The following is a 24,161-nucleotide window of genomic DNA, read 5'->3' as shown; positions in this document are numbered from 1 at the left end:
TAAGTTTTTCATCACTGTAGCCTGTAAGACTCTACTGAGTTGGACAAGAAACAATTGCAGTTTCAGCGGTTTTGATTTTGCTGAGTACACACGCACACGCACAAAAGGAAAACTGGAGAATGGATCTGATATAAAAACCAAGTAGTTCTTCTGGGGATAGTTGAAGACCTTGATTTTAACAATTTTTCAACATTACACTACAAATCCTGATGTGCAAGCCACCTTTCATCCCCTTCTCTTTTTTAGTGCAAGCAAATGACAGATTTTGACAGGCTAGTACTGAAAAGAGAAATCAGAAGACCTGTTTGATGCACTTTTTGGAAATACAGCATTGCAGGTGCAGGACATAAGACGGATCAATCACAGTTGTTACAGTTTTTCATAGTAATAATATATAAGCCTACAATTTACCAGCTTGCTCTTTCTGGCTGTTAGCTGTGCTTGATCTAGCTAATGGACATAAATCTCATCCTAGCTATGTCTTCTTGGCAATAGGGTAAAAAGGCTGGCAAGTTTTGCTAAGAGTCTCCTTCATTTGTCTCTGGAGAACTATGAAGAATTTCTGCTCAGCAGCCCAAACTTTGCAGCATTGCTCACATGAGATTCAGTGGCTGACTGCATTGCATCAACTCTTTTTGTTTGTCTTGCTTCTCTGTACATCACTCCAAAAGTAGCTCTGGGTCATGAGACTTCTCTCCCTCAGTTCCTTCAGTGAACAAAAATTGGATGAAATGCATCCATGGTGATTCTGACCCAGAATAGTATTCTGAACCTAAGAACGATAAGTGCAGACGAACTGCTTTGCAAGATATGTAAGGTTTTTAGAAGAAAGAGTTATCTAATCAGCCAGTTGGTACAGCTGGGAAAAGGAAAGATTTTTGATTTTTGTGTCTGAAAGTTTCTCGTTTTTTCCAGATGTATCTGTTAGCCTAATCAAAAGATATTACTTCTCCCTACAGCAGTCTTCCTTAGATTCTTAAATCACAACAACACATTGCCAACATAGACTGCAGTAGTCAGTATATTAGTTACCAGTGTGTTAAAAACTAGTTTGGAAAGATGTTACTGAACAAATCTGGAAGTAATTTCTGTTTATGAGAAAGTTGTTAAAAATAAAAACAATATGTATAGGTAACATACAGATGTCTTGTTCCACAAGAATACCATTGTATTTTATGTTTCAAGAAAAGAATAATTTGGGAAAAAGGAAAAAAAAAAAAAAAAAAAAAAAAAAAAGGAACCTATTTAGCAAAGCGGGATTATTTAACTAACGGGTTTTAAAAGAGCTAGCAACTACTGCAGTGTAGACTGGGAACAAGAAAAGGTTGTCTTCTGTCATATGATGAAGAACACATACTTCATCATATAAGTGGAATCTGAAAAGGAGACTAGGACACTGGAATTCACTGCTGGTAAATCCACCTCCACATCAAAAGACGTATTTAAGAAAAACATTTATTGTTGATTTTCTCATTGTGCATCAAAGCATGTAATCAAAGTGGCCTTCTCTTCTTCTGATCATCTTAAGATAATAGAGGGAGCGTGGTCTATAGATCGCTTATGATGGGTATCATCGGATATGGGTCAGGAGCTGGGAGACTTGGATATCAGAAAAGTCCTGTCTACTACTAGTGGGAATTAATATACTATAAAAACAGGCTTCAGTTATTCCTGGTCAGACAGAGCACTGATTAATGCTGTTTTTACAGAGTGCTTTAAATACATGTCTATTTGAAGAAGTATCACTCCCACTTTCAAACAACTCTGGCTTTTTAAGCTTAAAATGTGATTTAATGTGTTTGCAAAAACCCATTAAGATATATGTTGAAAATTTCACAATCAAAACAATGTTAAAATATCATTTTTATCTTCATATTCAGTAGTATATGATTCACTACCTGGGTGAGTTTTTATCTTGCCAAGTAAATCCATGTATTTGTTCCTTTGCCAGAATAAATCCTTTGAGCCTTTATCAAAGTGAAAGGGTAATAACCTGCTAAGCTGTATGAAAGAATTAGGTGATAAAGTATTACAGTAAAGAATGAATTTAATAAGTTCACAGTTCTGAAATTATACCTTGATTCTGAAGTGGATGCAGAGACCTTACCCAATAGTGATTTGATAATTGTCGTGAAGTATTAACACATTTCTTTTATTTCAAAATCTCTACGTGAAGTATGTTTTTAAATTGCACATTTTAAAATCCAGCAAAAGATCAAACATCAAAATTAACAATGCTGACTAAAAACATTTATTCTGTAATGTGAAACAGACTGTGAGTAATAAGAACTGGATGGAATAGGAATAGGACCCCTACCCACCAAAGTATAGATAACTTCTTTACCTTGTGAGCTCTCAACAGCTGGAAAAAATAAAGTTATCCAGCTACTACCCGAAGTCGCTAGAATCTATACATGCTGCTACAAATACATATATTTGAGTAGATTGTTTTAAATGATCACATAACATTTGCATAAAATATGAAGTTCTCTAATATTTTTAACAGCATCTACAATAATTTTGACATAGTTGTGTAAGTCGTATCTTCCAGGTAGAATTTTGTTATGCAGCCTGTTTACAGTTTTTATTCTTAATGCAAGTCAATTGTAATGATAGTATGGGGCTTGGAGAAGACAATGGAAAACAATGAAGAAACACCTTAGGAATAAAAAGGTATTATATGAAATTTAGTCTAAGATGTAGCCTGAATGAGCTCTGACAGAGCTGCTATGGCTGGTTGTTTCCTGTGCCAGGAACTACCGTGGAACCCCACCAGGAAGTGTGCTACAGAGCAGGATCACATTACACCCTTGTTTTATGGTTCATTTCACTTATTTAATGCAATTTGAGAACCTGCAAAAAAAAAGAGCACTCTAGAAAGGGGATGTTTATTATTTGAAAATACGTCCTTTCTTTGGCTCAAGTGAGTTGGGTTTTGGGGACATCTAAGGTACCTAATGTAACACAAGGAAAACCAACAGAACCAGTAGGTTGTGCAGCAAAAGCAAATTTTTTTCCATATTCATTAAATGTAAAGAATTGTGCAGGTAGTTTGTGCAATTTTGCTTGTCTACTTTAGTATACCAACAGTGTGCTACAATGCAATAACAACGAAAACCATAGTAGTTTTCCTTTACTGCTCCAAATAAATTTTAGTACAGTACAGCAGTTTATTAAAATTATGTAGGCTAATAGGGCTGTTTAGTATTCCAGCTTGATTTATAGAGCATGATAAAACATTCCAAAGTCTTTGGAAACAAGAAACATGCTATAGCCTGTGTTGGTTTGACAAAGCTATTTTCATAGGAAAGTAGAATGTTTAAAGTGCTAACTAGATAATGATTCATCAATCCTGGCAGAGGAACTAATTTTTGTTAATGTAGTACTTAAAAATGTGTGGAATGAACAGCTGGATACCACAGTTGTGGCATGCCATACTAAGTCTCTGTCTGTTTTCCCCTACAGTGATCTCAGTATGAACAACATTACTAAGCTGCCCTCAAACCCCGTGCACAATCTCCGCTTCCTGGAAGAGCTGTAAGTATCATTGTATCCTTGATGGGCATAGTCAGCACTAGACACATTCCTGTGTTTGTCTCTCATACTTACTGTGGGAACCAGATAAAACGGCGCAGGAAAGCTGTCAGCCTGACACTTTTGGCACATGCGGAAACACTTAGTTGAAAAAAACGATTGCTTGTGATTCTGGAAATGAACTTATAAAAGAGTTACCAAGAGGCTACAACTTCTCTAGGCAGGACAGAGCCAAACAAATTAAAATTTTTAAAAAAAGGACTGCTTAAAAGAACTGGATTGCTTTTTGGAAATAGCTAAGCAGCAGGATATTAAAAGTTTGAATACTGGCTCATGTTTATTAAAATCGCAAGTAAAGCAATAATCAAAACCAAAACCTGCTGCCTCATTCTGCCTGTGTCAAGGACAATTGAGTCCACATTTCGTAGTATCAATGCTTCTTGTCCTAATTACTTTTAATTACAGTTTCCTTACTCTTAAATTTAGCATCCCTGAAGGCTGACTGTAAAACGCAGAATCCTTCAAAAAGCTTAGTTACGCTATCTACTACATTCACCGAGGGGAAAAACTGTGCTGCAAAGACTAGCTGATCAAGCACAACATCAAAAGAGGAATGCTGTTTTGAAGTGATGGTGACTAACCAAAAGTGAAAAGTATTGTGCTTTCATGAGACCTGGATTTAGCAGTGACCCTAGTTACAATGACCCAAGCTTAAAAGAAAATTTTGGTTCCTGAGGAGTGGTTGAGACTCTAAATGATGCACCACAGCTCTTGTGGGAAAAAAAAAACTAGCACCTGCATTTGCATGAGTACCTCTAAAAGTTGATTAAAGGAACTGTGTAAGCATCTAGCCTATTATGAAACATGCTTTATAAGCTTTTAAAAGTGAAAGCCTTCTTTTCTCTAGCAAGTTTAGCTGCTAGCACACCATAAACTCCACATAAGATATGCAAAGTCATGATTCTGCCATTCTTGCAAAGAGTCTGTTCTAAGTTATGGAATGTGCATGGTCCTCTGCAATTTAAATGTCCTTTAGGTGGCTATTGCACTGATGACTTTTGGTGTCCTTGCTAACAGTCATTTGAATTTTTCTACCTGGTCTCTCCAACTGGCATATATGAGGAAAAAGAAAGAAATTAAAACCATTTTGGTGATACTGAGATTGAACAACACCTTATTTGCAAGCAGGTTTTTCTTTTCTGTTTTCTTTTCTTTTTTTCACCTTTTATATTCTTGACTGTCTTATATCTATGAATGGCAGCATTCACATTTACAAAGCATTATTTCTTTTAATTCTGTCTTGTCCTTTGCGTATTTCCTGATGATGATCCAAATAGCAAGACTTACATCACTGTTTGAGAGGCTGTTCAGCAGTCTATGTCATGTTTCTGGTCAATAACTCTAAAACTCTACTGGGTCTACATTTTCCACCTTAAACATTAAACCACTATCCCTCTCTTCCAAATTCTGTACTTTCATTTTTTCACCACTGATAGTACAAGGAAAATATTTCATTGCTGTGTTTTGCCATAGATGCCCACTGTCAGCTCCTCCATTTGTTTCACACGAGTTAATCATTCTGATGCTGTTTTGTGACAGCCTTCCTGTTCGTATTCACTTTCCAAATAACCATAGAAAGGTGAAGCCTTTGAAGATGTGAGGTAACTGATTACCGGTTCTTAAGGCAAATTCAAACCCAATGTGCTGAGAGCGTCTGTGGTGTTCAGAGCCACATAATACAATTCAGTCTAGTATTACTCAGAAAAAAAGTATAGACAATAGAAAGGGAATTGGATATTCCGTTTTGAAGTAGGGAGTAACAACCGCTGTAGTTCCCATGCTCCTTTCATACTCATTTTTGAGCAGTGACCATATGTATTAAAAGTATTTTGCTCATCCAGGCATTACTACATGATTTTTATTCCCAGCTTACCTGGAATTTCTGTCTTGTTAATGTTACTCAGCTACATAAATGGGACAACTGTAAAACCTAACTTGGTCTGTAATACAGACATTGTAAAATAAGATTTTACAAGATCTTTAGACCAAAGTGATGTCTCCGTGAGGTTAAAATGCGTCTCAGAAATGGCCACCCACTCTTTGAAATACAAAAATAGCAGGAGCTTAAAAATGCATTTTCTAGGGCTTTTTAATGTTGAAAAATGTGTTAGTAATCCCTTTATTAGAAGCCTAGTTCAAAAATTTGATAAAGGCAAGCAACTGATCCACTGAGATTTAGCATAGATATTATGTCCTGGATCTGTGGTTTGGCAATACTTACAGGTCATTAACCAAAAAGAGCTGAGATTTTATTAAGAGAGTCAAAGTAATTTTTTTGACTCCAAAGCAGGGATGTATAAGCCAGGTCTGTTGAGCTAATTCTGACCGTCTAGGCTGACTCTGATCCACTCTTCCAGCCAAGGTTAGACACCTCTGCAAGCAGCATTCTTGCAGTTGTGATCATGCCTGGTATTTATTGATCATATACATATTGAAACTATGCTGTATTTTTGAGGTGCCTCTTCCTCCTAAAATCTTGGAAAACATCGTGTTACTTTGAAAACTGAACTGTTCTAGCCCCTAAAAAGTTTAGTTTTGAGCAAGATCTTCTGTTTATGAAAATGATGGACCTTTCAGGCCTTTCAGGACCATCATTTTTTCTTAAAATGCATATGATAGAACTCCCACCAAGAAAAAAAATATGCTTCAGCTTCTTGATTATCAGCAAGTTGCTTTGCATGGACTTGTACACCATTAAGTAAAATTCTTCATTATAAATTCAGAATAACAGCAGATATTTATCAGTATGACTGAGCCCACGACTCAATTCTGTGTGTTTTTCTAGATGTATGTCATTCTACATCGTGTTTAGTATGACTGTATTAATAGAGCAATAAGTTAGAGTATTGCATTAAAACAAAACAAAACAAAACAAAACAAAACAAAACTTTTTAGAAAGTGTAAAGAATTACCTAGGCTAGGGCTCTTAAGAGTTTAACAGACAACTCCCTCTGAATGTAGACATATCATTTTGGGATTACTAACACTTCAAAGCAGTGCCTGAAACTGTTTTATTTTATAAATTAATATCTCTGTGAAGAGTGAGGAAGAAAGCCAATAATCATTTAAAACTATTTGAAATAGACTTAACTACAAATATCTCCAACTAGAATTATCTTCACCTATAAGTATAAATACATGTATTCCTATATAATAATATAAATATATGTGCATACACACATATATACAAAGCTTTTATTTCAATTCTAAACACAGGAACAATCCATAGATGAGCCAAACTCCAAGTAATTTTTAGGTCATTGCTGTTTTTCAACAAATTAAATATTTTAACAAAGAAAGGAACAAAACCAGGATTGTTTTATTGCATTTATTTTACCTACAGAGTAAGACCATTTAACAAAATCAAGTGAGAAAGTCATCTTAAATTAATTGTAACCTACATATAGATACAGTAAAGCTTACCAAAACACATTATTTCTTTAAAAAAAAAAAAAAAAAACTTGGAGAGAATTACATATATGTCCACAGTTTTTCACATTGCCCACAATATTATTACATCAGTTACTCAAGCAGAAGTGCCTTTAAAATGGATCTTATTAAAATACTGAAGTGCAGAATTATAGATACAATGCAAAACAGACATATTTTGATATTTTGCAACCCTCACCATCATTTCTGTGGAAATCCCTCCATGTTGTGGTCAAGCAGCCACTGTATATATGAAAATGATGTCCTAAATAACCAGGCATAGTTCATTAACATCTGTTCTTATTTATTGTTTTCCTTTTGCTTCTCTGTCTGTTTGCTCTCTCTTCCTACAAAAAGGTTTTCAAAACTGCTGGTGGGAATTAGGTGTTCTTTTCCCCACTGCCTTGGAGTGGTGGGATTGAGCTCTCTAGTCATTTGTGTCTTTGAAAACTGAGACCATTAGCTTCTGGGGTTGTATACCATATTTATTTTCATGCTGATACAGACTCATTATGGCTAGCACTGAAAAATCGTTCTGCTCTTCTTACTATTATGGAACTTGGTAGTAAATATAAGTGCTGCAGCCATAGTCCAAAACGTTTTGGAGAAAGTGGGGGAATGTTAATTTACTTGAACATACTTTGGACAAGATGCTTAAATAACAAAGTCTTTCCCAAAGAATAATCTGCTTAGACTTAGAAACCTCCAAGGCAAAAAAGTAAAAATACCTGCAATGGACATGCACATCAGAAGTAAAAATATGGTATCAGCTAGTGCCTTAAACTGTCCACACACATCCTTCCGATGTCACTTAAATATTAGTTTAATGGGTTTTGCACAGCAGGTTTTACGGGAGCTGTTCCTGGTGGAAATTGGCTTGTGCCATCTCCATCAGTGAATGTCTCCAGAACAGTCACTGCTAAAAGACTTACAATCCCTTAGGTAATTCAGGTGCTACGCGATAGCTGGCACATAAGTTGTGTATTTAATTTCTTCCCTTCGTACCCACATATCACATGTAGAGGTGATCTGTTCAGAACACGCCGCTGTGCTCAATACGCAGTGTTTATCGGTGAGCTGTATCTGTCACCAGCCAGGCAAGCAGCCAGGGGCACATCGTAAATTCCACTGCTGTAGGACAGACTTTGGTGATAACTCAGGACTGGGGCTCCACAGTTTTGCATTGAGACAGACAGGGAGGCACTGAAAGCCCTGACAGAGGGAAGTGCACCAGTCTTTTTGAAATTAACCATACACCAGTAAAAACTGTGAGAAGGTATTTATCCAATTAATCAATCGGAAGCAACTACAGTATTCTCCCCTGTTTTTTACGTACACATTTATTTTGATTTGCTTAAAAAGAGCAAAGCTGGGCAGGGAAGATTCCTGCTGCACAAGATGACAGCTTTGGGCATTTGCGTTCACCAAAAAGGGCCCCAATGGTTCTGGAGCTGCCACTGCCTCTGTCGCGGTCCCTTTGATGCCACCAAGCTGAGGAATAACAAAGAGCTTTGCTTTGTGGCTGTGTCCCCTCTCCAGACTGCCCTTTCTCTGTGTTATCCATAATGACAAGATGAGTAACAAAAAGAAGACAAACAATGCGGAAAATGCATTACTAAATGAGAGCAGCTTGCACTGCTTGTAGAACAGTGTGCTGACAAACAATTACTCTTGCAATGTTAACGCAAGTTGCAGGGAGCAGCCTTGACACCGCTGTGTATCTGGGGTGTAAAGGGGCAGAAGGGGTGAGGATGAGGAGAACAAGATAAAAGAGAAGTGAAAATAGTAGGATACACATGCAAGTAAGAGCAATGAATCCTCTATGTCGATATCCAAGAAGCCTTGTCAATAATGCTGCATTGCTCTTACTGAATGCACATTAAGTATATTTTCAGCTTGTAACTTTTAAGTTCTTTCTGGAACTTGTAATTTATTATCCAGCACTATTCATTAGGAACTAGTTGACACTATCAAATAAATACACAGGAAGAGCTTTTCGTGTTTCGCGATCAATACAGATAGTGAAATTATACTTAATTAACTTAAGTGAAACTATGCTTTATTAAATGTGCTATGTATCTGTAGATCCTCAGGCAGGATTTTAATTTAAGTCTTCCATGTTGTGCATGTACTGCAGTAGCAAATATGCAGAAATAATCTTTTGTCAGTGATTCAACCTGTTTGTAGGCTGCTTGATTTCAGAGCAGTGATTGGTGCTGATACCTATACTGTTCATTTTTTCACTTAGTATTACAGATACTGAGTTCAGTCAATATTACATCTGTATCTAATAAGTTCACAAGCACAGTTCTTATCTCTAAGTTGTTGGTAGGTTTTGTTTTGTTTTGTTTTGTTTTTAATTTCCAAACAGGGCTAGCAGTAATTTCTCCAGTAGTTTTTTGGTATTACTTAATTGCTTGAAAGACCCAAACTAGGAAATGTAATGTATCTGACCTACCATTTGTTGCTCCATCTTGTTGTAACACTTAAAGTATTATAACAAATTGAAGATTATTCTGGGACAAGTGATTTGGTGACAGCATTCTTCAAACGTGGTGGTAAAGTTCACTCTTTTATTGCTGGTATCTTTGGAATCTGCTCCTGGGAATTGACATGGGATTTCCTGGCTGATGTTGGAGTATCTCCTAACAACTCACCATGCCACAAGTCAGAGGGCAGGTACCCAGCCGCCTGTGTAGCAAAAGGCCACTCACTGTTAGAGCCCTGTGGAAGGGAGCTGGCTGCTGCTGCACTGAGAGCAAAGCCGTTTGTTCTCAGCACTGGCCTTGGACACCTTCATGAAAGGAGAGATCAGCTATCCTTAGCAGTTGCTGGAACACACTGTTGGATCATGCCAGGTGCAGAAAGAGGCTCTCCCTTTTATAAGTGGAGAAAAAAATAGTATGTTTTAGACCACATCCTTAACTGACAAAAATCTGAGATCTCTTTTATCAAAGCCAGTTCAAGATCAAATACACACTGATTTCATTCCAACTGCTTGAGGTCAGTTGGAGTTGTTCCAGTTTACACCCTCTGAGAATTTGGCACATGCATTTTAAAAGGCAATTATGCCCTAAAGCAAGAGCAAACTGTGTTATATTTGAATTTCCTACTAAACTGTAAGTAGCAATAAGCATAATATACAGCACAATTATGACTTGCACACTCCCCTCCCCTTTTTTAAAGAAAGGAGAGTATCTTTATACATTTTTTCTTTGATCTCTCTGAGCATCAGATTTTTTAATATATCATTTGACCCACATTTCTTTTTATATTACTGTAATGATTACAGTTTTAATTAACATGACAGATTGAAATATAAAAAGATAATTAAAACATAGAGTAAAATTTAAATTCCTCATCTAACAAACTAATTCTTCAAAAACATTTTGGAAGATATACACTGATATCATACATTAATTAATTAATAACGCAGTAATTAATCACCCATCAATTCATACATTTCTATTGCCCAAGAATAATCATTAATAAATATAAAATTGAACTCTAATCTCAATTTTTTAGTTGACTTCTGGATATGTGTCCATATTATCGGAGCTATTTCAATGTGATAAGCAAGAACATTTAGCGTTATCTATTTAATGATGTGTATGTAAACTGACGAAAGTTATAATTGTAGAAATATATGTGATATATTCCATATATATTTTTATAGTTAAGCTATATGTATGTATAGTGTACGTATTGTGCACATGCAAGTCTTTGGTTAAGTTTGAAAGGAAAGAAAATCAAAGCAAAAGATTCAAGAGGAGTAATTCTTCCTTGAACAACAGCTATGTTTTTTATATATCCAAAATAAGTTTTTTAAGGAAATAAAAATGAAATATGCATTTTCGTGTTATGCTTCCAGATTGTGTTTCCAGAAAGTGAAGCTTCCTTCACTGGAAATGTAGACTGTAGTTCTAATACTGGTATTAGTGCTACTGCGACTTGTAGAAGAGGTGAATCACTGGCAGATACGATACTGAGGCATGATGCAGGAATGAGTCCTGTTTCTACTTATGTCAACACAAATTTTTTCACAGACATCAATGGGACTAAGATTTCAACACTTACCTTTATCGGTTACTCAGAACAATTATGGCAGTTGGAGAGGAGGGATCAGGTTTTAAAGAAATAAGTTTTAAATTACAAAAGGATTTCTTCTCTGTACCCAAGGTATAAAAGAGACAATTCACAATTTCATAAATGTTAAGGAAATTCTGTATGTGTGATATTAACATTTTAGCACCAAATTCAGCAACATCAGTACCACAGAGCAGCAGAACTGACCCAGCTGTAGGAATTTTTCACTGTCTCAGGCTTTCTATACTTCCAATTTCTATTCATAAGAACAAAGATTTTTTTCACCTATTTTTTTTCTTCTCTAGGTTTGTCTCTATAAGTCCTTTCAATTTTCTGTTAGCTGTAGAATATAGTGTAGCAAATAAGGAATGGAACATGTTTTCAGATTAAACAGGTAAATGTAAAACTGAGTAGTAATATTATTGATGGTAACCTACCCATCTTTAAACTTACATTTACATATATGTATTTTTATATAACCAAATTCATAATGTCATTGTCTTAGTACATCCAGTCTTTGTTCTCATTCCTCAAATAAAATCAACAAAATAATGGTCAGAAGTAAAATGCAGAGTCAAAGGGAGATAAATGCCAGATAGCGGGGAATTATTTTTGTTTATATCCTTCAATATCTTGGCACAGTGAAAGATGATTATGAGTTGCACTCATAGCTATATTATGTATAGAATATTGAAACACATATGAGCAAACAGCATGAAGAGTGATTAAATACAATGCAGCAGTAGTGATTAAGGGTCTTTAGTCTGTGATATGTAATCCAATCTTTATTAAAGGACATGCATTTGCACTAGTTTAGTAACATAATCTGGTATTGCTCCTGTAGATTACCAGCATAATAATGAGTCCAATATATTTATTTTAAGTTTGATTGTAATGGGGTCCTACTTAACTGTGTCTGTTCAGAAGGAGAATTAAAAGAGAATTCACTGGATTCTTATGTCTTAACAGTGCAACTTAATTCTTTCTGTAATGCTTATGCCTGCTGTATCTTGAGCCATATCAAGACACAGAGTAACATCTCTTCTCCTACATTTCTACACCTTGCAGGATTTGATCAGTCACTTGTTGAAGAAAATTCCTTTGTGCTAGTCTTGTTAGAACACAGCATGGGTGTTAATTAATATAAATGAATGCTGTTTCGAAAGGAGATGATTATCTTCCTTTCATATCTTTCCTATGATTTTGATACTACCAGATTTTGAAATACACTTTACAGATGTTTGTTCAGCATTTTTTGGACTAGATCTTAAAAAAAAGAAGAAAAGCAGCCACTATCCATATCCTACTGTCACTATTTGCTGCAGACAGTGAGGAGTAGCTAGGTTAGGTTTGCAACAGTTTCTAGTAGGTGGGGAAAAGGTGCTTTTTTGTTAAGTGACACAGTTCATTAGCTGTAGAGAGAAGACTTCTTAGTGTTTGAAGTTCACGTTACATCCCAGCAGGTAATGAGAAGAGGCTTGGCACCAGGCAGCACTTGTTTTGATGCAGAAAACATACACACACAAAGCAGTTTTGAGTTGGTGAAAAAAAATCTTGTACTTGAAATGGAAATACTTGACTGCATTCAGTCACAACTGTTTATTTGCTTCTTTCTGAGAAACAAAGCTGTTCTTTTCAGACGTGGGCACCAATAGATGGAAAACAAAAAGGTTCAGATCATTTTCAGAACTTTCTGTGGGTGCCTCATTAGTTGTGTTGTCTTTAGGAATGTTCTCCTGATGTGGGGACCACCATTTCTAAGAACTGTGGTACTGCAGGAGAAGTCAGAATACAAAGTAAAAGGGATAAACAGATGAGGAATACTCAGAGGAGACACCAGATCCGCCTTTTCTTAGATCTGAGAACAGGACACGAACCTGACCTGTAGCACTGCAACCGTTCCAACATTGAGCGGAGATTGCCAGCTGGGCTGAACAGCATTGAAACACATTTTGTAAGTTGCTGCCATTTGAAAGGATAGAGGCAACATGCTTTTCTGTCAGCTCATTTATTTCACATCTTTCAGAAAGAAATATGCAGTAGCATAAACACTTACCCTGTGCTTAAGCCAAAAGTAGCCCGGTATCTTGTCTTCAAGAGTGTCAAGAAGCAGGTAGCAAGGGAAGCATATAGTGGCACATCCCCTTAAGTTTTCCAGCCTCCATTAATTTGCAAGAGAAATGAAGCAGCATAAGTAAAATCTAGTTCTAAAGTATTGCAGCTTTAAAAATGTGATCCAACGTCAGTAATACTGTGTACTATTGATTACCTTTTCATTAAAGAGATGTGATGCCTTTGAGCCTGAATTTATTTAATGTGATACTTCCAAAGTAATAAATCTCAGAAATGCTGGAAATAACAATGATTTATTTTTCTTTTTTAAATTGAAATTCAAAGTTCTTCAAATAATGGAAGCCAGCCATTTGGTTATGTAAGTGCATCGAACAAGCTAGCTCGTTCCTGCTCTCTGAAATCATAACTAAATACTGAACCGTAGAGACAGATAGGATGTCCATCCTCATCTGTTCAGGGAAAGCAATATCCATCCAGACTGAAATCAGTACCCAAAGTCCATCCAAAGTTCAGTAAAAGTACTGGGCAGCTTCCCTCAAATAGTTTAGGGTAATGGAAAATAAAATCCCTGAAATGGAGAAGAGTAAACTCTGACAGATGCTTGATAGATACCTGTAGTGTCAACAAGGGGATTCATTTTCCCCTATGCCAAGACTGAGAAAATAAACATAGTAATAGCAAGAAAAAAAAAAAGCCACAAGGAAGGCATTAAAAACATTGGGAACAAATAAGCCAGACTGAATGAGCTTTGCAGTATGTCTTAAAGATCTGGTGTGCTAACTTTCATCCAAGAATATTGAAAGAATTAGATAATGAACCCAATGAATCATTATTGCTTATTTTTTCCAAATCACACAATGCTGGGGAATTCCAAAGAACTGGGAAAGGAAGATACTGCTGTTGTGCCAGTGTTCAGAAGTGGTCTCATGGAGCATCCTGGGAGTGGATAGGTGGTTTGCCTGACTTTGATTCCATGGAAAGTCATGTAAAGGGTGTTGTGAGAAAGAATTTACTTTGGTAACTGCAGGTCAGACAACATCATTATGTAGAAAATAAATATTGCCAGAAGTCTACCTTTCCTGACACTGTCAGTTTGCCTGATGAGAGAACAGCACAAACATATGTGTATTTGATCATTTGCAATACATTTGATTTAGTCCTCTACTGAAATATGATGGGCTATACATGATGAAGATGATCCTCTGCTGCATAAGCAGAGAAATATCATATAAATTATAGTAATCGCTGTCTACAAAATCAGTGAGAGCTCTTTTCAAACTGAAAATCAAATCAAATCAAAGCAGAACTACAAGAATGACCTGAGGTTTGAAAAACTCAGGAGTAAATACAGCAGCTCTGCATACAAAACCGTGTGGTTTCTCCTGTCTGAAGTGTCTGTACAAGACATTTAGTAGTCGAGAAGTTGTGATCCAAAAGGAAAAGAAGCAGAATACAAAACAAGGGGTTAGGAATCTGAAAAAAAAAGGCGCGCGCACACACACACACACACACAAAGGAAGGAAAAATTACATCTCAGTTTAACAATGCAGGAAACAATCGTTCAAAACATCTCAGGAACATGGTTCAGCATCCTTTGCTTATACCTGTCTGTCAGCTTCAGATATTCCTCTGAAAGGTGTTGGAAATGGGGCCGTGCAGAAATCGTGCTCTTCGGGTGGTACATTGTGGGTGGCCAGATAATCCAAACGGACCTTACAATCAGAATGACAACAGTTTACTTTGGCAAATCTTCTCCCAAGGACAGGGTTTTTTTGATAGAAAACCTGACCACAGAAGGAAACGGGAAAAAAAGTTAAATGAAAAGTTAAATGAAAAATTCTGGCCATCAGAGACTAGCTTAAATGCAACCCAGTGCAGTACAGTCTCATTGAAACCATGCTGAATGTCAGTGAGACATGTGGCATGTGCATGTATACGCATGTCTCTGTGCATAGGTATTTCCTTCTGATTATATTAGATATGCATCACAGGTACCATAAAACCAATTTAAAAATTAAAACAGTCAATTTAAAAAAAAAAGCCAAATATTATAAGGCTTACCACAGAAAGACACAATGATGCTCTTAAGCTGGGAAAAGTATTACACATTGAAATAAAACGCTAAGGTTGGGCATTGTCCCAGTCACATTGCCACAGTCCTGCATTTGGAGCAGGGAGGAGCATGCTTCCCATACCAGCGTCCTTCTCCAGGAGCTCTTAAAGGGTCTGATATTCTTAGCTTTTAATAAAGAACAGTCCAGTTCCAGGTGTCAGTATGAACATGTGTGTGTGGCAGTTTGCATTGCAACAACTACAAAATTCACTGCAACATGGCCATTCTTAGGAAAAGATGGTGGCCTGACGAAGCACCAGCTTGAATCTTTGGAGATAGGAGTTTAGTTCTTGGCTCTTTATTAAGTTTTACATATGACACACAAAGCAGGCACGTTTTTCTGCAAGTGGAAACCTCAGTACTTGTACCTACTTTTTTTTTCAGTAGTTGTACAAGCTCCTCACTTTCTGATTCATGTCCAGACTCATATCCAGTCCTATCAGCAAAATAACAGCTTTGAGGGGGTTAAATAGTCTATAGTCTTTCCAAAACTCCATATCATAACTGTGATCAGCATTAGAGAGGTCCCTAGCCTCTGCTAGTCTGTGATCTGCAAACGACGTTTCTTTTCAGGGAACTGATCTGGCATGCCTAGCCTAGCACACAAAGGAAGAGCCACAGGTCCTATCACCCAACAAGTGTGTGTGTGTACAGGGAAGGTCCTTTTTCACAAATCAAAGATGCCTGAAAAGTCTTTGGAGTTAGCATCTGGAATCACAATTTCTTTCTCTGTGGCCAAATTTTTGTTTTCTGTATGAAAAGGATGACTAAAGAGGTGTGCCCAGGAACCTGAAGTTATCTTGGGCCAAATAAGCTCCAAAGGAAGATGAATTTTAAGAACCGGTTGGTGCTGCATCTTTGGGATGGAGGTTGTAAGCATCTGGCTTTTTCAATGAACAGGATTAACAACTCTCATGCCAATTTCAATGCTGCAGGTTCCTCTCTGGCAGCACAATACCTAAGGCATTTTGTGGATCTAGTCCTGTGGTCTTTCCTAAAGGGCCAGATGCCAAACCAAATGTCAGCTCAGCCATCACACCAGTTGGCCTGCAGTAACCATCTGCAATTTTGATGTGCATTATCTTAGCTGATGCGAAATTTCAATTCCACTTGGCTTAAATTGGTGTGCAAATAAAAAGGTCAGATCACACCAACCCACAACTGTGGCCACCTAAGAGCAGACAATATGGCTCTACTGACACACACTTGGGGGAGCTTGACTGGGAATCTGACCTCAGCCAGTCAATTTTCCAGCTGTGGAACGGGTATCCTAGCACATTCCTGATGGACTGGAATGTCAGGAGGGTAAATGCAAGATGCTCTGGAGTTCCACTGATGGGGAACATACCAATGGCATTGTTTCACATCAAATACAGAATACAGAATCTCTTCCATAGGCAAAAATCTTACACATTGCTTTTTTTTTTTTTTTTGGCTGGGTAATGTTCTTTACAGAGGTATTTGTTGTACTTACCTAGGTCTGTAAAGTATATGCAAGCATTCTGAGAAGGAGGATGCAACAGAAATAGGGGAAAAAGCCCTACAAATTTAAGCAAATACACTTTAAGACAAACTATTACATGTCTGTTCACAGGGAATACTGTGATTGCACCAGTACAAAAGTTTTATGTGTTGTTACTGTAAAATGAACTGTAATCACTACTACATGAATATATTTTAATACTATGTGCACATCTGTTAAACGCAGAGCTTTATTAAATGTGCACAAATACTGTACATGCACAATTCCAAGAGTGCATGCCTTTAAGTCTAATGATGCTATTGCTGTCAGTGTACCTGTATTTTTGTTACTGAGTGTCTAATGATTAAAAAGGATACTATGAAGAGTTAGATATGCATTTTAAACCATACATGTAAGCTTGATTTATAATGAACTTGCATTTTGTCTCTGCAGTCCAGCTGTCAGTAAATCAACTGTACAGTTAAGGGCTCCTCTTGATTTTTTGCTTTTAAAAGTGTATTAATGACAAAACAAGGCTCTTAAACTACTGCCTCTGGCATCAGTCGTTCAAACATAGCTGTGTTGCACTTTTTAACAACCAAATTAATTCCACATGAAGAGTAGAAGTATTCACTCTTTTTTTCTTTTCCTTTTTCAAACTTTGCAGACGTCTTGCAGGAAATGGCTTGACATACATTCCTAAGGGAGCATTTGCTGGCCTTTTCAGTCTTAAAGTGCTGTAAGTAAACTGTGTGTTGTTTGATATATTTCTGATTTCCTAAATGCTCCAGGGATCTAATTAACCAGTGAAGTTTTGATCAAGTAAATTACATATTTTGATCAGCTCATTTTGAACAATTCAGCTGAAGTGAAGATACATATGAACATCATTAAATCTTTGTTTTTTTCATATAGAAAATATCCTAAACACAAAGGTTGGAAAACATTAATGGCATTCTAAAAACAACTTGCTCATCAAGTAGATGTCTCTGTACAATATCAAAGGTAAAAATTGGTTCAGTTAATAGTTTCTTTAATTGTCTCAAAAGTTCTGAGTTCAGGTCTAAATGCCTTTGGACTTTTCATGATCACAAAAAAGTGGGGGTAAATTGCCTTTTCCTTTTCTTGAGAGCTGGGATGGGGGAAGTCATTATTGTAGAACATAGTGTAATTGAAAATCCAGTTCTTATTTTGTATCTTATTCTTTGAAATCTAATTACTCTAAGATAAATTATTTAAAATAACTAGACACTATGTTACTTGGAGTATTAAGACAATATATACGGTTGATAAAAAATTATTAGCAGACCAAATTTAACTATATATCTAATGGAGGTGATCTTTGCCTAAAGTAAAGTTCATAGAAATTGTTTTATTAACAAGAATGCCAGCCTCCTAGGCAGTGTCAAGCTAAGCCAGATGCTACTATAAAAATATACAGAGCTCTACTGCAAAGATATGTAAGTGGGAAAGAAGTATGAAGGGCTTCCCACTCCATCTGCTCTAAAGTTGGCCAGCTGTAGCTCTTGTTGGCCCTAGAAGCTTTAAGCTTGCCAAAAAATGATTTCATATACAATGTCCCAATATGCCTCATTTTGAAGACATGTACTACGTCAGCGTCACCCAAATACAGTCCTTTTACATATGTAGGAGTTGGTCCAAACAAGGCTATTAGGCGGTGTGAATGGAACCATGCTCAAAGTGAAGAAAAGTTTCTACTGGAATGAAAAATGATTTTTCTGTCTTTGCACACTAAAAGATTGCAAGCAACCTTTCTTTTGAGAAAAATAATTTCATTGGGAAAGGTTTAGCAATTCTTACAGAGAAAAATTTATTCAAAACAGATCATAAATTCCTCATACGTTTAAAAATCCTGTTGGCCATAGTAGTATCTTCCTGGGTCAGAATTTCAAGACTCAGTCCTTCAGAGCTTTATCAAAATAAAACACTGAAGTATTGCAGAAGAAAAAAAAAATCAATACATGAGGATCACAGAAACACAGAATTGTAGGGGTTGGAAGGGACCTCAAGAGATCATCAGGTCCAACCCCCAATGAGGATGACAGTTCCAGAATCACTGGAGGCAATTAGGAGCTCACACCTATAAAAACGTATCAAAAGCAAGTAAGATTTAATCTATTAACTTCCTCACCTGCTCTAAAGATCCCACTTAAAGCTGATGTGTAGCTGTTAACAAGGCTGTTGTGCTACGGGTACTTGTTTGGTTTGAAGAGAAACAGAATTTTGAAAAGGCCAGGTAAATGGAGCATTTATGTAAATTGCTTATAATCTTCAGGTAAAACCGGTACAAAGGAGGTAAGCTCAGAAGAAAATTTGCAATAGAAAAAAAAACACCTTTACTGTGTTGATTCTGTTTTTTTTTTTGTGCTACTCAAAATGTAGGATGCTGCAGAATAACCAACTACGCCAGGTTCCTACTGAAGCACTCCAGAATTTACACAGCCTGCAGTCTCTGTGAGTACACTTGATAAATGAACTTCTAAGCCTACATTAACAATAGTATATGAGATTACCTATTAATTACTTGTTAATGTCACTCAATAACATGCTGAACCAACTTTTCCTTTTAACTCTCTTTGAGTTCCTTTTCAAGAGAATTGTACTCTCAATTAAACATCAAAAGTGACTGATTTAATTCCAGTAATTTCATGACACTGGTGGCTTATTTGCAGTGTTATATACTGGTTCACCATCTGAGAAGACATCCCTTGCCCTGCAATACTTTCTGTGTCAAGAATATGGTCCCTTGAGCACTGGTCTTTCCCCTGGTTTCTAGTTAAGATTCTTTACAGGTGAAAAGAAAGAATCCCAAACGAAACCCTTGGTTGGTTTGTTTTTTGTTTGCTGTAATTTTTTTCTTTTTAAGCAATATGGAAAATACTATTAACTTATGAAACAAAGTGTACTAGAGGATGCTTAATTATATTCTGTGCTTCAGGCAGGTCTCCATATTTATAGTTCTTGACTGTGCCGTGCTGACTCAGTCCACAAGCTTCAGTTTTAACAGAACTCCTGCCAGATTTCCTAGACCAGGAGTGAGGATTGGCTGCTTCATGGTATGAATGAAATTATTTTGATGTGCTTCTGCCCCATAACATAAGGACAGTTGTACCGCATCATGCTAAAAGCTGACCTAGCCCAGTATCCAGCTTTCAACAGCAGATGCCAAAGGAAAACTAAAAGGTCAGGAGAAGAATATAATGATACTCCCTTGGTAAACTGTCCCATCTGCCAAAGCTTGGGACTCAGGGACTCACTGAACAGCTTCTTTGAACTCAATAGGTCTTAAAGGATTTTCTTTGTGAGTTTGTGAGTTTCTTTCTGAGTTTATATAATTGCTTTCTGAGCCAATATAACACCCATTATTTTCTATGGCAGAATATCTGCTGATCAGCTAACTCTGCATAGTGTGGTGAACTTCCTCCCCTAATGTACTTGGAACTTACAATCACTCTTGATGGTAACAGATGCTGATAGATGTAGGAATAAGGTATAAACAGTTGTTGTACCCCAGATTTTATAGACTTCTATCATACCTCCATTAGTCATTAATGTTAAATTGTTTCTTAGTGGGAGCTATTCCCTGCATCTGGTCATCTTTGTCACTCTGTACTGAACTTCTTTCCAGTTCTTTGATAATGGATTTGAGACAAGTCAGGGAGGAACCAGACCTCCACAGAATATTGAAAGTGTCCACACACACTGGACTTACAGAGGGGAATTATGGATGCTTTTTATTCACTTTCTGGCTAATCCCCCAACATTTGTCTTATTTAAATTTTTAACCCTTACTGAACACTCAGCTATGATTTTCACACTTATTACAACTTCAAGACCAATTCCTAGCATGTTTATGGCTATTCAGAAGTTTGTCATGTCAAGTGAGAATTGCCTTTTCCCCAGAGACGTGACTTTACATCTACCTCTACTGAAATCCTCCTGCTATTTTGTTGTTCAGTCAGTTGATTATAATTAGTGCCTTGTACTGCGATTGCAGTTCACATTTTCCAACTACAAAGCCACTCTTGCTGTCTCAACGCAGGATGGAGAAAAGGATGGGTAAATTTTCTAAAGTATCTACTGACTTTGAATGTACAGAAAGAAATATCTGGATGATTTAAGATAGCCAGGCATGTTCTTCTTTGGACATACAAAAACGTCAGCTGACTTTGTGTGCTTTAGTTGATCATCATATATTTTCACAGAATTACTTTTAAATAAAGTTATTTTCCTGTAGAGGTCATCAGAGAAGTTAAGTAACTATTGCAAAAAATGTTGCTTCAGTGTACAGCGCTTACCACGTCATTGGTCTAAGAATTACAAGGGTAGCACATATACCAAGCTATCTAGTCTGGTTACAGTTGAGATACTTTGATTGGGAACCATACTGTGCTAAACATGCTGTCTTCTTTTTTTGTGCGTAAAGAAGTTCTACCAGCAAGTTAACATCTTTTGCATACACCCAATTTAGCCAAAATCTGAAAAACAGAATTAATGAAATGTATTGATTTCTAACAAAATTTTGTCGTCTGTGTGTAACTTACTACTACACAGGCACACATTATTCTGTTTTAGCTCCCAGGTGCTTATGTCCCTCTTGAACAATATTTACCTCCTTAATATACAAAGTATTCACTAAGGTTTGTCAAGGTGAAACAGCCTTAAGAATTAATTATCTTATAATTGTTATTTGGTCAGTGCCTTTTTTCTTTATTGACCAGACACAGTCTGAAATATCTTAGCCATATACTTTTGAGGTTACAGTTCTTTCCTTTGATCTTCTAAAAAGTCATGAGAAAATGCTGGTCTAGTGACTATATTAGATTTTCTTTCTGCTAAACAAACAAAAAAAATCTTGCTGAGATCACATCATTCTATACACACTCTGGACCAAAACACGATAAGCCAAGCAAACAAGAGTTCCTTTGTTGCTCTGAAAGAGACTGTTGAATTTGCAGCACAGTTTCTAAACAAAATGACGGTCTCACCCTTTCTTTTTTGCAAATACTCTTTTCCATAGGTGAAGAAGCTGAAGAAGTAAACCAAACATAGTTACACTGTGTATTCTATGTAAAGAAGTGGTGTTTTGTGACAGAATTGAATCAGAGGGAGAATAGGAGTGGTCAGGAGAAACCTTTAGACAGCTGTGTAGCAGACCCAAGATGGAACGATACGGGTTTGTACAGAAAAGCCACTATCAGCTGAAAGACGATCACTGGCAAAAGAGACCTCTTTGAGCAAAAGAAGACTATTATTCTTTTGTTTGCTTAAACTGGGTTGTGCCTGTCAGATAAAGGTGTGCAGAGATTCAATTTCTTCTTTCATACAGTCTAGGAATTTTCTGTTCACAAGGTGGTTCTTGCATTGGTTTCTGATTTACAATAGGAGTTATTTCTTGAAACCTTCAGAATAGCAGCAGTCTTTTCAAGGGTGTAATTAAGAGGTTAAAAGCCTACACAAAGGCAATTTCTGTAAGATAACAACTTCTTGTGTTTATTATGTTTAACTAAACAGGTGGCATGGTTTCTGGAAGCCTCATTAACCCTTTTCTTTAGGTTAGTGAAGTTGCAAAAACCTGTAAACTGGTAACAGGACTTAAAATCTGCCTTGTAAGTTTTCACCCAAGAAGGACAATCATGTAGAGAGGCAAACCATACTAATCATCTTTCTACCTTAATGAATGTGAAGAGGCTAACGTTAAAATCATTTTTATATAAATATATACATAATTGTGTGTGCACACATGATATATATGTATACACACACAAGTTTTCCATGTTCAAATACAAATTCATCACAAATTTTTGCACAAAAAGATATTTTTGGATGATATTCCCTCCTTACTGTCTAGTTCCAGGCTCAAAAAATGACATTACAGGTATTGGTATTGATAGCCAGATTAATTGATATTAAATGGCCTGTGGTACAGAAAGGAAGAAAATCTGCTGTATTGCAGGGATGAACACCAGCTCTTTCCACTTTCTCGTCCATGTTGTTATATTGTTGGCATGCTGAATAGCATGACAAGATTAAGTGATAAATACTCATAAATTTCCTAAGGCTTGAACTACCTTCAGCATACATCAGTCGCCTGCAGGCAGCAGGCAGTATTCACTATATACTATGAAATGAGAAACGACCACACACCAAAAAAAAAAAAAAATTGTGTGTTTCAATTTCAACAGCAAAAAATCTGTGAGAAAACTGTAATACTGTTACCTGAAAACAAACAACCATATTGGTTGTCTGAAGCAGAAAATTTAGATTTAACAATATTAAAATCTTCTCCAATTTTAGAAGTCTTTGTAGTTCAATAATCAACAACTGTGATGTGCTACTTTGATTAATAAATGAGTTCAGCTACTGGTGCTTGGGTGATGATAGTTTTGGACTCCGATTCCCTTTATGGCATAAGGATTTAAGGAAGTAACCAGAACATATGAATTTTGAGATGTGGTTATCTCCAAGTTCAGCAGAAGGATATCTTCAGCTTATTACATAGGCTATAATTTTCTTGTTGTATCATGAATACAAATTATCTGGATTACTGGCCCTAACAATTCAAATGGCAGTCGTTTCTGTTAAGCCAAAAAGAGGAAAACATCTCAAATACCATGACTGAAAACGACCAACACACAATCACTGGTGTCACAACTTAGATCTTGACAGCAGGGTTTGAAGTGCCACTTAAATGCTCTCTCTCCTGTTACTCACTTTTCTTTGGAATTGACTGTAAGCAGATGGTGTCTGGATTTTATGTTTCCCAGAGCTCCAATATCTCCATTCTGCTTTTAAATCAAGCAGGCTTTTAATAATTTAAAATATATCTGTATAGTCCAAAAGCCTTTTACATAGGTATATTGATTTATTTTTCAAATATAGTTATTAATTAACAACTCACTGTCTAGCCAACTCTTTTCACTGAATTTAAGTATTTGCTTAAATCGTGTTGATTTTTTTTTCTTTCTGTGGTGTAATCATCTTTTCTAGTGACAGTTAGGTACTAGAATTGTCATATTAGTATCTTTTGAACAAGAAGGGACTGATAAAGAAGGCAATAACATAAGAATATATATATTTTTTTTTTACATTTGTTCCCTGAGCATGTTAACACAAATTTTAGTTTATTAGCAACTGGTAAGTTGGAGATCTTCATTTGTAAATGCTACTAAATAAAGGAGAAAAGTCTAACTGCTATCACTGATAAGGAAGTGAAGCTTCTACTATTCTTTTATTGAGACTATTGTAATACAACACTTTGAAGTTTGAACTACAGATGAAACTTAACTCTAAACTTAACTCACTCTTTATTTTATTGTTTCGGCAACATTATTAATGAGCAGCTTTTCCTACTGTGTTGTCAGACAGGAATGGTCAAAATCA

General features: G+C 36.4%; 1 protein-coding gene across 2 annotated transcripts in view; it reads left to right on the top strand.

Moving 5' to 3' along the window:
- LGR5 (leucine rich repeat containing G protein-coupled receptor 5) overlaps nucleotides 1-24,161 on the top strand; it is a 90,896-nt gene that overhangs the window by 33,029 nt on the left and 33,706 nt on the right. For both annotated transcript variants that reach the window (XM_084506786.1, XM_084506785.1), the window contains exons 2-4: nucleotides 3,466-3,537; nucleotides 17,425-17,496; nucleotides 19,161-19,232. In XM_084506786.1, the coding sequence (XP_084362912.1) occupies nucleotides 3,466-3,537; nucleotides 17,425-17,496; nucleotides 19,161-19,232 (216 nt within the window). The remainder of the gene's footprint in view (nucleotides 1-3,465; nucleotides 3,538-17,424; nucleotides 17,497-19,160; nucleotides 19,233-24,161) is intronic.

This window comes from Aythya ferina, assembly GCF_964211825.1.
Source record: "Aythya ferina genome assembly, chromosome: 1".
Lineage (NCBI taxonomy): Eukaryota > Metazoa > Chordata > Aves > Anseriformes > Anatidae > Aythya > Aythya ferina.
The sequence above is the reverse complement of the archived record's forward strand: the minus strand, read 5'-3'. Positions and strand labels throughout refer to the sequence as shown.